Here is a 16,669-nt window from a genome sequence, read left to right as displayed (position 1 = left end):
GCATCCAACTTCAGCTCAGGTCAAGATACCATGGTCTGGGAGTTCGAGCCCCGTGTCGGGCTCTGTGCTGATAGCTTAGAGCCTGGAGCCGGCTTCAGATTCTGTGTCTCCCTTTCTCTCTCTGCCCTTCCCTGCTCGCATTCTCTCTCTCTCTCTTTCAAAAATAAACATTAAAAAAACACTTAAGCTTGGCCTATTAATGCATGGTTTTTAAAACACCACAGACTGTATCCAGTACTCTGAAAAATATGTATACTAATTAGTGCCAGATATAATATGGCTTCCGCACACATGTGCGAGTTATTTATAACGTATATTTAAGTAAATCACTTACTACAAATTGGTTTATACCTCTGATCTATGCTAAATGGAACAAACTGTTGCATAATTATTTTTGTTTTTATATATAGACTAAAGCTCCCTGTATTTAGTTTTCATTTGGAAAGGTGATTTATCTATTTGGATTGACTAGAAAACAAGTGTCCGTTAAAATTCATAGACTAGTAATAGTTTAGACCACTGTTACATTAATAATTTAACTTAATTTTCATTAAAATGTCTGACATTTTTGGTAACTATTTTTAATGCCAAAATATTTGAAATTCCAGGTTTAAATAACCTCCTTGATGAAAACCGAATTCAAGATTTATCTCTCCTGTATCAGCTCTTTAGTAGAGTTCGAGGTGGAGTTCAGGTTCTCTTGCAACAGTGGATTGAATACATTAAGGTATTAACAATTAACCTGTGTTTTTTTTCAGCTATTATAATCTATGCAGAATGCATATCAGCAAGTATTTCTTGTTAGATCCAATTTTTTTTAAGTAATGGGAATTTTGAAGGCGGTAAACCTGAGAATGATAGCTGTGTAACAGATCAGCAATAAAAGTTATCTTCCTGATGTCTGATATGATTTCTAGCTTCAGTACTTAGAATAGTGAATGTGGGGAGTGGGGGCAGGCAAGAGGATTTTTGTTTGGATCCAAAATTTCTTTCCTTTCTTCAATTTTACACTGAAGCTAGATTGCTGGTTTTTAAAAAAATTCAAACCTGACTTTAAAAGTAGGAACAAAAGCCCAGAGACTTACAATAATACTCCATTATGATACCATATACCCAGTAAGTCATTTCTTATTTTGTGACTGTAGATGAATTGTATCAGTCTGCATGTTTTATCACTTTAGTTTTTTCTTTTCCTGACCTCAAAAACAGCTTTACTTTAATATTTTGATATTTAAAAATGTGTGTACCTACTTAAAATATGATTTGTGGATTGTTTTCATCAGATAATTCTGCTAAAAAGTGGTCATTTTTATTTTTAGGCATTTGGCAGCACTATTGTAATTAATCCTGAAAAAGATAAAACCATGGTTCAAGAATTACTGGATTTTAAAGATAAGGTTGACCATATAATTGATATTTGTTTTCTGAAAAATGAAAAATTCATCAATGCCATGAAAGAAGCATTTGAGACATTCATTAACAAAAGACCAAACAAACCTGCTGAACTTATAGGTATTTTCCAGTATTTTTTTTCTGGCTGTTTAATGTTCTTTTATTCATAAAATTTCAATTAATTTGAAACTTTGACAAGGTTGTAGTTGATTCAACACCTCATTTATTTGGGGTTGATTAGGTGGCAGTTTCTAAGAACCTTATTCTAAGGAATAAGTCCTTCGAAGTAAAGAACATAAGTCACATGTCAAACATGATGTTCTGTCTTGGTAAGATCGTACATTGGACCCTATTTACTTTTATTTACACTAAGCTTGATATCTGTTTTTTAAGCCTGTAGCAATTTAGAGGTGGGACAGGGTGCTACTTCTAGAGGCCCACACTTAGGGCTACAATAAAGTCTAGCAAGAAATTATAGTTGCTAGTGAGAAAGGAAAATGTCCAGGACAGGGGCACCTGGGCGGCTCAGTTGGTTAACATCCAGCTCTTGATTTTGGTTCAGGTCATGATCTCATGCTTCCTGAAATTGAGCCCTGTGTCAGGATCTGTGCTGACAGTGTGGAGCTTGCTTGAGATGCTCTCTATCCCTCTCTCTCTGCCCCTACCCCATTCATGCGGGCACTCTCTCTCAAACTTAGAAAAAACGCCCAGGACAAAAATAATCTGGGTCATCTGGGTCCATTTAGTGTAAGAATAGGATATATGGCAGTGTTTCTCAGGTTTTCCTACCAAACTACCCTTTAGTGTCAGGAGAGGTACTCTCTGAAGGTTTAGGGTCCTCTGCCAAAGGGATGAAATTTCGTTGATCTACTACTTACCTTTAAATTTTTTGGCAGATTTTGCCTTTTACTCTGTGTCTGGTTTGTTTTCATAAGTAGCGTTTAAGATTGCTTGACATCAGTATAAAATGGACACTCAGAAGATGTGCCAGGTCTTTCAGTGGCTTTTTTTGGAGATGTAATTGCCATATGTTCCATTAGTTTCAGATGTACAGCATAGTGATTCAACATTTGTATGCATTGTAAAATGGTCACCACGATAAGCCTAGTTACCATCTGTCCCCTTATGAAGTCAATACAATATTTATGGACATTATTTATATTCCCATGACTTATTTTATAACTGAATTTGTGTTTCTTTATCCCCTTTACTCATTTTGACACCCCCAACCTCCCTTCCTCTGGCAACCACCAACCTGTTCTCGTATTTGAGTCTGAATTTTGTTTTGTTTTTTAGATTCCACATATAAGTGAAATCCCATGGTATGTGTCTTATTTCTGTGTCTTAATTTCACTTAGTGTAAAACCCTCAAGATCTGTTATGCAAATGGCAAGAGTTCATTCATTTTTATGGCTGAATAGTATTCCATCTCTCACACACACACACACACACACACAACACACACACACACACACACACACACACGCTTGCTCTCTCTCAACCTTCTGTATCCATTTATCCATTGATAGGATATTTAGATTGTTTCCCTATCTTGGCTGTTGTAAATATGCTGCAATGAACATAGGGGTACATGAATGTTTTTGAATTAGTGTGTTCATTTTCTTCATGGTGGAATTGCTGGATCATATGGTAGCTCTATTAATTTTTTGAGGAACCTCCATAATATTTTCCATGGTGGCTGCACCGGTTTACATTCCCACCAATAATGCCCGAGGGTTACCTTTTCTCCAAATCCTCACCAACACATTTTTTTGTCTTTTTGATACTAGCTATTCTGACAGATATAAGGTGATATCCCATTATGATTTTGATTTGCATTTCCCTGATGATTAGTGATATTGAGCATCTTTTCTTGTGCTTTTTGGCCATCTGTATGTCTTTGGAAAAATATCTATTTAGGTCCTCTGCCAATTTTTTAATTGGATTTTTTTTTGTTAACTGGGTTGTAGGAGTTCTTTATCTATTTTGGATATTAACCCCTTGTTGGAAATTGGTTTTTCTGTATGGTGTAAGATCGTGGTCCAGTTTCATTCTTTTGCATGTGGCTGTCCAGTTTTCCTAATACCATTTATTAAAGAGACTGTCCTTTTTCCCCATTGTATGTCCTTGCCGCCTTCGGCATGGATTAATTGACCACATAAGCATGGGTTCATTTCTGGGCTATTTATTCTATCCCATTGATATGTGTGTTTGTTTTTATGTCCACATTATACTGTTTTGATTAGGGATTCTTTTGGTTTGTTTTTTAAATATGGAACGCTTCATGAATTTGCGTGCCATACTTGGGCATGCTGATCACTGTATCCTTCTGATTTTAGTATATGTGCTGCTGAAGTGAGCATTGATTACTGTAGTTTTTTTTAATGTTTATTTTTTAAAAGAGAGAATGCACGGGCATATGCGTGTGGTGGAGGGGCAGAGAGAGACCGAGAATCCAAAGCAGGTTGTGCACTGACAGCTGGATGTGGGGCTCGAACTCATGAGCCGTGAGATCATGACCTGAGCTGAAGTTGGTTGCTTAACTGAGCCACCCAGGTGCCCCTGATTAATGGTTTTGCAGTATAGTTTAAAATCAAGAAGCATGATACCTGTGGCTTTGTTGTTCTTTCTCTAGATTAGCTATTTGAGATCTTTAGTGGTTCCATACAAATTTTTAAATTATTTTAAAAATTATCTAGTTCTGTGAAAAATGCCATTGGAATTTTGGTAGGGATTACATTGAGTCTGTAGATTACTTTGGGTAGTATGGATGTTTTAACAATAGTAATTCTTCCAATCCATGAGCACAATATATTTTTCCATTTATTTGTATTGTCTTCAGTTTCTTTCATCAGTATCTTACAGTTTTCCACATACAGGTCTTTCACCTCTTTGGTTAAATTTATTTTTAGGTATTTTATTCTTTTTGTTACAGTTGTAAATGGGATTGTTTTCTTGTTCTGTTTCTTGTTTCTTGTTCTGATAGGTTAGTATTAGTGTATGGAAACACGAGACTTTTCTATATTTTGTGTCCTGCAACTTTACTGAATTCATTTGTTTTAATAGCTTTGTGGTGGAGTCTTCAGGGTTTTCTATATACAGTGTCATGTACAGACAGTGACCATTTTACTTCTTCCTTTCCACTTGTATGCCTTTTATTTATTTTCCTTGCCTAATTGCTGTGACCAGACTTCCAATATGATGTTGAATGAGACTGGGAATAGTGGGCATCTTTGTCTTGTTCCTGATCTCAGAGGAAAAGCTTTCAGCATTTCACTGTTGGGTATGATACTAGCTGTGGGTATGTCCTATATGGCCTTTATTTTGTTGAAGTACATCCCCCTACACCCACTTAGTTGAGAGTTTCTATTGTAAATGGCTATTGAATTTTGTCAAATGCTTTTTCTACATCTAATGATGATCATATTATTTCTCCTTTCATTTTGTTAATGTGGGTGTATCATGTTGATTGGTTTGTGGATGTTGAACCGTCCTTTCATCCTTGAAATAAATCCCACTTGATCACTGTGTATGATCCTTTCAGTGTATTGGGTTTTTTTTTTATTTTAACAGTTTTTATTTTTTTAATGTTTATTTTTTGAGAGAGCACAAGTGGGGGAGGGACGGAGAGAGAGAGAGACAGAATCTGAAGCGGGCTTCAGGCTTTGAGCTGTCAGCACAGAGCCCGACATGGGGCTCAAACTCACAAACCGTGAGATCATGACCTGAGCCGAAGTCGAGACTCTTAACTGACTGAGCCACCCAGGTACCCTTCAGTGTATTGTTGAATTCAGTTAACACATGCAAGCTCATCTACCTGTGCTAGTGAGCTATGTGGAAAGTACAGTGATGATTCTAGCACCTTGATCTTCAGGGAGTATATTATCTGTATCTCTTTGCCCCCAGATCAGCAAACATATCTTCCATGTATAGTCTAGGTGCTTTTCAAAAGGCTGTTTTTTCATTGGGTCTTGAGGTGAGCCAGGCTACAAGGGAGCCCTCCAAGAGGGGAATCCCCACTTCCTAGAGTACTTTGGGATCCCTAGAAATCACGTCTGTTGGTTATTTATAATTTTTTAAAATGTTTATTTTTGAAAGAGAGAGCACAAGCGGGGGAGGGGTAGAGGGAGAGAGAGACAGAATCTGAAGCAGGCTCTAGGCTCTGAGCCGTCAGCACAGATCCCAACGTGTGGCTCGAAGCCACGAAGCCACAAACCGTGAGATCATGACCTGAGCCGAAGTCAGTCGCTTAACCCAACTGAGCCACCCAGGTGCCACAAAGTCTGTTGGTTTTTTAAGTCAGATGTTCCCGGGGCTCATCTCTCTGCTGCAAATCACTGAGGCCAGGGTGCCCGAAGTAAGGCACCAATCCCTTGTTCCTCCAAGAGAAGCACCTGACTGGTGAAATCTTTCCCTATTGTGTGTTACAATATCGTGTCTCTGCCTCTCCTACCCATCTTGCTATGATCCTTTTATCCTTTGTTGTAGAGAGCAGTTCATCCAGTTTTCAGATGTTTTTCAAAACAAAATGCTCCATAGAGCTATAGCTGGGGTCTGCTCATGGGAGGAAGTGAGTTTAGGCTGTTATGCTGCCATCTTGGACCCCCCCCCCCCCCATCGTCAATGGTTTTGATGACTCCAGCATGGTACTGTATACACTACCTCCCCCAGGATACATATACCCCATTTTACTAACCATCAGGATAGTGGAAAGTATATGAGATATGGAGCCAGAAAACTTGGGTTTGAGTTCAGGCTCTGGTATTTATTAGCTCTGTGATGTTGAATAAGTCACCTGATGTCCCTGACTTTGGAGACTTTAGAAATGCATGTATATCTCTGAAGCATTGAAAAATTCAGTGTATCATACTCCTATTTGGGTGTATATAGTGCCTAGTATCTTAAGGATACTAATCATCACTAAACAAACTTTCCCCCCATTTTAGCTAAGTATGTAGATTCAAAGCTTCGCGCAGGCAACAAAGAAGCTACAGATGAAGAGCTTGAAAAAATGTTGGATAAAATTATGATCATATTTAGATTTATCTATGGTAAGTGTTTTTGCCTTAAAATTTATCTTTTAGAACAGAGCACTCAACCTGGAGGGAGTATTTATTTGGGAGTTAGATATTTAAATTTGTATTAGATTTGTTGCATTTAATTCATTGGGGTACTTGTGGAATATTACTTAATTGCCTTGTGCTTTGACTTTTCCACTTATTAAGAGCCTTGATTTTTGCTACTTTTTTTAATCTGTTAATGCCAAAGCCACCAGTCGACTAAAACTTTTTTAAAGAAAAGGTAGTCTTCTTTACAGCAAAGAACATTTGAAATGTCCAGCATAAATATCTACCTCTAATGTCTGTTGCATTTAACGAACTTGGGTAAAATGTATAAATTTAAATAACTTGGAGTAATGGTATGATTTATTAAGCACTTGGGAGCAATTGTGTCAGAACTTTTTATTGGAAACTTAGCTGTATTTTATTTTTTTAACATAGGTAAGGATGTTTTTGAGGCCTTCTATAAGAAAGATTTAGCCAAGCGCCTGTTAGTTGGGAAAAGTGCATCTGTAGATGCTGAAAAATCAATGTTGTCCAAACTTAAACATGGTAGGATTGTCATTCTTTCTATTCCTTTTCTTTGATTTCTGAGGGACAATGTTACCTTAATTTTTATTTAATTACTTGCCTCTTTCGTTAATCATTATTCAGATGATGAAAATGTAAATTAAGTTTATGAGGTTTCCATCCTATTGTACATATCCAAAGCGGTTGCAGTTTTTTAGAAAATAAAGCATTGTTCTTGTTTTTATTATTTGTATAAATATTTTCCATTTATCTTATGCCTAAATAGTAGATAAGGTTACTACAGGATTAAAGAGTTTGGCTCTGAATTAGTGGGGCATACACTTTGGGGTAAGGATTTTTTCATTCTTATGAACAGTTACAGATCATATTTCATGCTAAAATACATTTTACATTTCATGTTTTCAATTTTCAATTGTTTGTTTTCACCACTTTAAAATATTATAAATGTATAAACATCTTTAATAGAATGTGGAGCTGCTTTCACCAGCAAACTTGAAGGAATGTTTAAAGACATGGAACTTTCTAAAGACATCATGATTCAGTTCAAACAGGTAAAAGTGAGTTAAACTCTTACTTAATTTCTCAAACTTAAGTGTATTTAGTTATTTCCTTTCTGTGGTTTGCACTGAAGAGGATAAATAGGAACCTACATTTGTTGTAAATACATCATAGCAGCTGTTCACTGCTATGCTATCATCATCTAATGATGTTCACATTAGAGAAATCACCAATGGAATATATTTGACCTACTTCAGAATTTATTCCCAGTATACACCCAGGGTAACACAAAAGCGAATAAAATGCATCGAACTGAAGTTGGGACAAGGAAAACTGTAGCTAGATCTTGAGAATGGGGCTTTCTCTAACATCCAGTCACTGTTAGTGATTTATATGTTCAAAGCTCACAATGGGGAGAGAGGAGATTCGGTAAAATGGTTGTAAAAGGCCTTTGGAGCCATTGGGAATGAAAAGCTTAGATCCACGGTTTTGTAGATGTTGGTTAAGATGATTTTGAAACATTTAAGAGCATAGGTAATAGTGATAGCATATCACATATTATTATGTGTATGTATGCACTTTTTTAAAGACCTCATTGTGTGTGTTGATCTTATTGTAGTATATGCAAAACCAGAATGTACCTGGGAATATTGAATTAACTGTGAATATCCTGACAATGGGTTATTGGCCAACATATGTGCCTATGGAAGTCCACTTACCACCAGAGGTAAGAGTTGCTGTTCAGGACTTGTGTTATAAGCACAGAAATACATAACACTTCTATTTTGTTTGTCATTGAAAAATAGATACTTTTTAAAGGTTTGTGTCAGCATGCCAACACCAAATGCCAACTGTTTTAATATTTTGCTCTTCCTTTTATTATTCTTGTACTTACATCGTTAGAGCATAGTTAATGATGTCAAGTTTCTGGGTCCAGAGCCAATTTTCATGACTCTTTTTTCAGTTTTCCAGATTGCACCCATCTTTCTGCCCAGCTCTCAAAAATTCTTGCCCATATATCACCTGGGGGTTGGATTGCTGAGTCAATGGGCTTGAGTAAATCCATCCTAAATTCTGGGGAAATGTCTTAACTCAGGACTGAAGCTTAGAAGCGGGGTTAAGGCTAGAGATAGATATTGAGAATCCTTCATGGAGATGATCATGGAAGCCAAGGGGGTCGAGATCTCCCTCATTAAGAGGAAAAGAATGTAGAAATAGAAAAAAAATAGGGCTGAGACAGAACATTGGAAAAGGTTCGCATCTGGCAGGTGGTAGGAAGAGGAAGGAAACCAACAAAAAAGCAGTCGTGAGGTAAAGGAAGCAGCATGATATGGAGGCACAAAGCCACTGGAGGGGAATGTTGCAAAAGAGGGGGTGTTTAAATGTTGCAGAGAGATCGAAGCGTATAAAGGCTGATGAATGCTATTAGATTTGGTAGTTGGCAGATCACTACTTTACATCAAAGTGATCAGTGGACCTACCAGGTATAAAAACTGATACTAAAAGCTTCCAGAAATTATTATACATGAGGTGAATAGAAAGAATGGTGAAAGCGATACTGGATACAGAGCTTAAATAAAGCTGTATTTTATTTACTGTAGATGGTAAAACTTCAGGAGATTTTCAAGACATTTTACCTAGGCAAACATAGCGGCAGGAAACTTCAGTGGCAGTCAACCCTAGGACACTGTGTGCTAAAGGCAGAATTTAAAGAGGTAAGTAGATGTTCCCATAACTTAGTGTTCATCTTCTTTTTTTGTTGTTGAGGTCATCCTTTTTTCTCCTTTAAAGACTTTTTATTTGAGTATAGTTGACACACGATGTTACATTAGTTTCAGGTGTACAACATAGTGATTTAACTTCTCTATACATTATACTATGCTCACCACAGAGGTCATTCCTTTTAACTTGACGATTTGTTTTACAAGTTTATCCTAAATATATAACAGTGACTGCTTTGTGTATATTAAGAATGTGGTCTTCATGGTTGAATTGGCTCTGCTGCAAAACCACAAACAGTAACCCTTTTGTTGCCATCCTTTCCCCACCTGTGGATACAGGATTCCCATTTCCACTTCTTGACAGGAACCTTCTTGTTGCTGGGAGCTAGGGAATAGAGTGGATGTAAAGGAGAATAGTTCCCGTATCTAATTTCAAAAAATTCCTGCAACTTTTCATGACTAATTTGAATCTAACAAGTTGAAAATGCATTTGAAATAGTGATTTCTTGCTGCTTGTGAAAAAAATCTGTAGTGATGCAATAAGGCCAAGTTATTAATGTTTGTTTATTTTTGAGAGATAGGGACAGAGTGCGAGCAGGGGAAGAGGAGAGAGAGGGAGACACAGAATGTGAAACAGGCTTCAGGCTCTGAGCTGTCAGTACACAGCCTGACGTGGGGCTCAAACTCGGGAATGGTGAGACCGTGACCTAGACCGAAGTTGGATGCTTAACTGACTGAGCCACCCAGGCAATAAGGCCAAGTTATTAATTTTCATTACTTTGTTGTTCTGTTTTAATTACAAGACATTTTTAAAAAGACCCATAGTAAGGTCACCTAATCCTTCTTTTCTATTTCAGGTAGGATCACACCTAAACCCTACACTGAATGTACTGGCTTTTCTGTATAATGTTAATCCACGTTTCTAAATCCACTGAATGAAAAAATGCTTTTCCTGTTAAAGATTATTGATGATTTGATTAATTTTCATGTGTTTTTTAAAAAATGATGGCTAAACTCTGCTGTTTCTCCAACAGGGTAAAAAAGAACTCCAGGTCTCTCTCTTTCAAACCCTGGTGCTGCTAATGTTTAATGAGGGAGAGGAGTTCAGTTTAGAAGAGATCAAGCAGGCTACTGGAATAGGTTTGTGTTGAGTCAATCAATTAGCAAGCATTATTCAGTGTCTGCTGTGTGCATTCCACTAAGGTTAAGAGCTCTGGGGGGATACAAAGGAATAATCCCTCTTAGCACTCATAATCATGGGGAAAGGGAAAAATGACATTTGTAATAATTTCACAGCCAATAAGTATCAATCTGACTAGGACTGTGTTAAGAGTTTAGTGAAGCAAGAAACGTCTGTGGGCTGGCATAATTGGGAAATCCTTCATGAAGGAGGTGATATTTGAGGTGGCCTTCAAGTTTTAGTTAGGGAGGTGGCATATGCTGCCAGGGGAGATAGTGTGAGAAAAGTCTTGGTAAGAATGAGCACAGTGTGGGCAGGATTCACGAAGAATGTAACTGCAGCATCGAATAGTGAGATAACAAGGGTAGGTAAGATGAATAGAGCCTGATCATGGAGAGCCTTGAAGATCTAGCAAATGAAACCTGCATTGTAGGGTCTCAAGTATGAGACATCATGAAAGTGGCTTATTTACACAACTTACCTGGAATCAATAGACAATAGGGCAGCTTGGAGGATGAAGAGATGCCAGTCCAGAAACTAGTCGGGGTAATTCAGGCTTAAACCGATAAGGGGCTTCGATTTGAATGAGGCCAACGAGAATGGATAAGAGGCATCAATCTCTAAGGAAGCAGCTACTAGGTACATGAAGGAAAAAGGGGAAGGACAGTTAAAAGATGATGCCAGGGTTTCTCACCAGAGTGGATTGGTAGTTTCAGGACTAACAATTAGAAAGAATATACAGTTTTATGGGGAAGATTATGAATAAAATTTTAGACATATTGGAGTTGATAAACAGCCAAGTGGAGGTGTCTTTTGAATGTGGGACTAGAAGGAAGTGAGATGTCATTTCTGAAGATTTGGTAGTTATTCACGTGGAATAATTGGAGCCTTTAGAGAACCACAGGAAAAAGGCCATTGGATAGGGCAAAGAGGAAGACATTGACCTTGGGGAAAAAAGGAAACAGTTCTAATCGAGGGATGGGGTAGAAGCTAGATTGAGATGAACGTAGCTGTTTATGTTGATGAGCTAGTAACAAATAATCCACTATTTCTTCTTCAGAGGATGGAGAATTAAGGAGAACACTGCAGTCATTGGCCTGTGGCAAAGCTAGAGTTCTGGCAAAAAATCCAAAGGGCAAAGATATTGAAGATGGTGACAAGTTCATTTGTAATGATGATTTCAAACACAAACTTTTCAGGATAAAGATCAATCAAATCCAGATGAAAGAAACGGTATCTCTTTTGCATTCTCCTTGTCCTGATGCACTGGAATTACATGTATTCGTAATAAAAATGTATAAAGAAGGTTTCATACCTGTACTATTGGCACTAGCGTTTTCTGTGCTTATATTTAGCTCAGTATATTTCAGTACTTGATCTTGCAGTATTTTGGGGTGGGGGGGGAAGTACACACAACTGGGCCTGATACTCAAGATAGTTCTGTATTCTGCTTTTTTTGCTTAACATTAAATCTTTAGAATATTCTATGCCCTTAAATATCTTCATAAAATGTCAAGTGGCTACACAGTGTTCTTTTACATGGCCATTATAATTTATTCAACCAATGCTTGCTGGACGATTAAATTCTTAATTTCTTAGTGCTGTAAACAAAACTGCCAGAAATATCTTTGTGCTTTAATCTCTCTGAGACTTCCTTTATGATAAATTCATGGAGGTACGTATTTTTTGGGTTAAAGAGTATGAACAATTTAAGAATCTTAAAACTGATGTTGTATTGTGTTCTAGAAAGACTGGACTAATTTATACTCTGTCTAGCAACAAGAATGCCTGTCTTACTGGTGCCCTCACCAGCAGCACTAAAGATTGTTTTACTTTTTAAATCTGCACCAATTTGCTGGGTGAAAACTCTGGATGATTTAGTTAGTATTTCTTTGATTAACAGTGAAGTTTTTGTTTCTGCTATTTGAATTTGTAAGGGACTTGTATTGTGGAAACAAACAACTGCGGCATTTCCTGACATCATTTGGTTTCAGTTCCAAAGGTTTAATGCAGTACATGAGGAAAAATTTTAATGTGAGACAGAGGGCAGTATCTCAGACAAGTTCCTGTTTTATACACATTCACATCAAAGGTGTCATATTCCCTTAGAAGATTACTGTGTCCTTTTACAGCATTTATGCTGTATCAGAAAGAAATGGGCTGCAAAAAGCCCAAACTCTTAGGTGCTAAAGATGAACATTTTTGCCTTAGCATTAAAATTGATAAACTGACTCATAAACAACCTAAATTTCTGGTGGTTTTGAACAACTATAATAACTTAACACTGTATTTCTGATTTATGTATTATAAAATAATTTTTAAAAAGTTTGACTCCAGTTAGTACCATACTTTACGTCAGAGATCAGAGTCCATCACTTCTACGGAAAAGCTAATGTCATAAAGAAATCTGGTCAATAACCCCTTATGACACATTAACCAATATTGGCATTACTTCATTGGTACAGGACAATATAATTAGGACAGAAAGGTATTGTTTTTACTGTCATCGTCTGTATTTATAAGCATTCTGTAAATAATTCAATATATTTAAATCATTAATTAACAGTATGTCATGGCCCTAAAATATTCAGTTTGTGTAAGCAAATTTCACTTAAGGTGCAGTTCCTAAGATTGAAAAAATTTTGTTGTTAGGTTGAAGAACAAGCAAGCACTACAGAAAGAGTATTTCAGGACAGACAGTACCAAATTGATGCTGCAATTGTTCGAATCATGAAGATGAGAAAGACGCTTAGCCACAATCTTCTTGTTTCAGAAGTGTACAACCAGTTGAAATTTCCAGTAAAGGTAGGTACTTGTATATTTTTGTATTGAGCTTGTTACATAAAAAGAACATGTCAGATTTTCAGGCACGAATCTTTTCTTTTAAGTTTATTTATTTTGAGAGAGGGAGAGAGAATCCCAAGCAGACTCCGCGCTGTCAGTGTGGAGCCCAGCGTGGGGCTCAAACTAACAGAGATCGTGACCTGAGCTGAAACCCAAGAGTTGGACACTTAATCAACTGAGCCACCTAGGCGTCCCCAGACATGAATCTTAAAAACATAGATTGATTTCTCCTGCTCATATATCTGTGATTCCCCCCCACAAAAAAACCCTTTGTTATCATATGTGGATAGCTGTGACAACAGGGAAAACTATTTATAAGAGCTCTTCTTATACCTGAAAGTTTAGCTGCTAAATGCAAAATTTTCAGGTTCATTCATGTTATTTCTTTTGATCTTGTTTTATTTTTGTTTATATTTTCTTTTTGAACTACTTTGATATTTTGACAGATTTGGTTATTTTCAGTTATATCTTGTTTTATTTAGCTTATGTAAGTGTCCATTAAAAACTATAGAGACAGGGGTTCCTGGGCGGCTCAGTTCAAGTCATGATCTCACTGTTCTTGAGTTCGAGCCTTGCATTGGGCTCTGTGCTAACAGTGGGGAGCATACTTGGGATTCTCTCTCCCTCTTGTCTGCCCCTTCCCGCCTCAAAATTAATAAACTTTAAAGAAAAAATTCTATACAGATAACTAGCCATCATTAGGCATCTTTTTGAGAAGTTTAGCAGTTCTGGCAACCTGAAATTGGTCATTAAATGGACATGTTCCAGTGTAGATGTTCAATATTAAAGTGGCTTAGACAATGTGGTGTTTTACTGGCCTATTTTTCAATTTTTTTTTTTTTTGAGAAGATTTCCAAACCTTTGTTATGATAAAGACTTCATAGAGTTTGGATAAACTCTTGGCTCTTGAGGTTCTCATGAGCTTTAGGCTTAGGTAAATCACTTCGTCTTGTTTTGTAAAATGGAGATAATCTATTTAAATCGTAGGTTTAGGGGCGCCTGGGTGGCTCAGTCGGTTGGGCGTCCGACTTCGGCTCAGGTCAGGATCTCGCGGTCTGTGAGTTCGAGCCCCGCGTCAGGCTCTGTGCTGACCACTCAGAGCCTGGAGCCTGTTTCGGGTTCTGTGTCTCCCTCTCTCTCTGACCCTCCCCCGTTCATGCTCTGTCTCTGTCTCAAAAATAAATAAATGTTAAAAAAAAAAATTAAAAAAAAAATAAATCGTAGGTTTATTGTGAGGTTTAAATGAGGTATGATATATGTACAAAACTTATTAGCTTTGGGCCTGGCATGTAGTAAGTGCTCATTAGCAATTAATGCTAATAAGACAGGCTTTCTCTCTTCTCCAAATCTAATACTGCCTTCTTGTTACCATGCTCTTATCCATATGCTCTGCCTTACAACCATTTCACCTCCAGCCAAAGAGATCACTGGTGCTACGGCAATTAAAGGATTTCTGTAATACTGTTTTTTGGCTTCCCCATCAGACCACTTTCCTTCTTCAGCCTTCTCAAGTGGCCATTTTATGCAATCTGAAAAACTCTATTAGCAAGATTACATTTTTTTTAATAGGCTAGATACAAAAGACAATGAGATTTTGTCATCCAAGAGCTAAGAATGCAAACATGAGAACAAGTTATAAGCTTTTCTTGATTTTTCAACCATAGGTAGAGTTCAGATATCCAAATTGTTTATAGTAGATAACAGGTAAATCTTAAACCTGAAATACAGAGACCTGAATAATGAAATGGTAATTCACTTATCAGACCATTTGTTGTAGTATTTTTGTAAATAGTGTTTTCTGCAGTACATTTTTTAAATCTTAATTTATAAAAATACAACCTGACTTTGAGAACTACCTTTTGCCCAAATTTAAGGTCTACTTAGTCTTTTCAGACTCTCTTAGCAAAACTAAATAGCATTCTGGTTCCTAAACTGTAATGTATTCCTCCTGTGAAGTTACGATAAGTTAGTCTTTTGTATTTGTGCAGAGAATAGCTGGTTCTTTTTTTTTTTTTTAATGTTTTATTTATTTAGAGAGAATGCGAGCAGGGGAGGGGCAGAGAAGGGAGAGAGAATCCCAATCCCGTGCTGACAGTGCAGAGCCTGATGTAGGGCTTGAACTCATGAACCGTGAAATCATGACCTGAGCCAAAATCAAGAGTTGGACACTTAACCAACTGAGCCACCCAGGCTCCCTGAAAATAGCTGGTTCTTAAAAGACTTCCTTTGGGTTGCCTGGGTAGCTCAGTCTGACTCCAGCTCAGGTCATGATCTCATAGTTTTTGGGCCCCGTGTCAGGCTCTGTGCTAACAGTTCAGAGCCTGGATCCTGCTTCAGATTCTGTGTTTCCCTTTCTGTCTCTGCCCTTCCCCCACTCGTGTTCTAGCTCTCTTTCTCAAAAAATAAAAAATAAACATTAAAAAAAATTTTAAAGCTATCTTTAAAATAGAAAAGTAACAGTATTGTATAATGATATGACAAGACGTGACAGTATATGTATAGTATAAAAACATTTCTTAATCTGGTTTTATTTTCATTGTATTTTTTTTCTTTAAAAAAGTAAGGAGATAAAATACATTAAATTAGTCAGCCAAAAAAAATTTTTAATGGGGTGTTGGTACATGGGCTTGAGCCAATGATGATGAGGTTTGCACTGAAAATTTGCCTTCTTTTACAGCCTGCTGATCTTAAGAAGAGAATAGAATCCTTAATTGATCGGGATTACATGGAAAGAGATAAAGAAAATCCAAACCAATACAATTATATTGCATAAACATTGGCCTCTGAGTATTTGGTATCATCTACAGTAGCAGTGGATAAACTAACCTGTTGATCCTATATTATTTGACTTCTTTTATACTACCAATGACCAAATGAAGCAGTGTAATGGAAATAGTTGAGTCGACTTTTTCAGTGGTTAACATGCCCATTTAAAGAGTTAATACTTAACCTTTAAGAAGAATGTTGTTGAACTCTTTGCATGTTATTTAGTATGATGTGCAGAAAATTCTTAAGAAAGTACCTGGTCTTCATGATTCCTCTTTGGAACTGGGGAAGAGGTCCCTAAGGCTATTAAAAAAAAAAAGAGGGGGGGGGTTCTTATACACCATTAATTATGAAGCAAAAGGTTTATTTGCTTAAAATGTCATTTAAAGATACTTAAACTGCATGCAAACTTTATTTACTGTACAGAGTTCTGGATGTATTTATCAAATAGAAAAACCACCCTGGACTTGGTTGTTCACATGTTTTGTGATTTCCCTTGAAAAGAAAAATAAGTTGTCGTAGCTATTGATATTTTACTAAGTAATGTTCTGTTACACTGAAAGGGATGTTTAAAAAAAACTTATTTGGAAACAAGTTTTCAAGTAGAGGGACAGTTGCTTATGTAATCTCTTGTATATACACATCCTAAGGTGTTCCATCTATGACTGTGGGATGTG

The 16,669-nt window shown here is 37.0% G+C and overlaps 1 protein-coding gene across 6 annotated transcripts in view; it reads left to right on the top strand.

Moving 5' to 3' along the window:
* CUL4B (cullin 4B) overlaps positions 1-16,321 on the top strand; it is a 55,528-nt gene extending 39,207 nt beyond the window's left edge. For 4 of the 6 annotated variants that reach the window (XM_049644766.1, XM_049644768.1, XM_049644765.1 and 1 more), the window contains 11 exons: positions 609-727; positions 1,320-1,512; positions 6,339-6,443; positions 6,894-7,004; positions 7,449-7,540; positions 8,101-8,208; positions 9,083-9,196; positions 10,237-10,342; positions 11,443-11,615; positions 13,035-13,187; positions 15,904-16,321. In XM_049644766.1, the coding sequence (XP_049500723.1) occupies positions 609-727; positions 1,320-1,512; positions 6,339-6,443; positions 6,894-7,004; positions 7,449-7,540; positions 8,101-8,208; positions 9,083-9,196; positions 10,237-10,342; positions 11,443-11,615; positions 13,035-13,187; positions 15,904-15,999 (1,370 nt within the window). In that variant the 3' untranslated portion in view covers positions 16,000-16,321. The remainder of the gene's footprint in view (positions 1-608; positions 728-1,319; positions 1,513-6,338; positions 6,444-6,893; positions 7,005-7,448; positions 7,541-8,100; positions 8,209-9,082; positions 9,197-10,236; positions 10,343-11,442; positions 11,616-13,034; positions 13,188-15,903) is intronic. The other 2 variants (XM_049644767.1, XM_049644770.1) reach the window with 1 other exon arrangement.
* Positions 16,322-16,669: the final 348 nt, after the last annotated feature.

Source organism: Panthera uncia, chromosome X, assembly GCF_023721935.1.
Source record: "Panthera uncia isolate 11264 chromosome X, Puncia_PCG_1.0, whole genome shotgun sequence".
NCBI lineage: Eukaryota > Metazoa > Chordata > Mammalia > Carnivora > Felidae > Panthera > Panthera uncia.
Note: the sequence above shows the minus strand (reverse complement) of the source record. Positions and strands in the feature narration are given on the sequence as shown.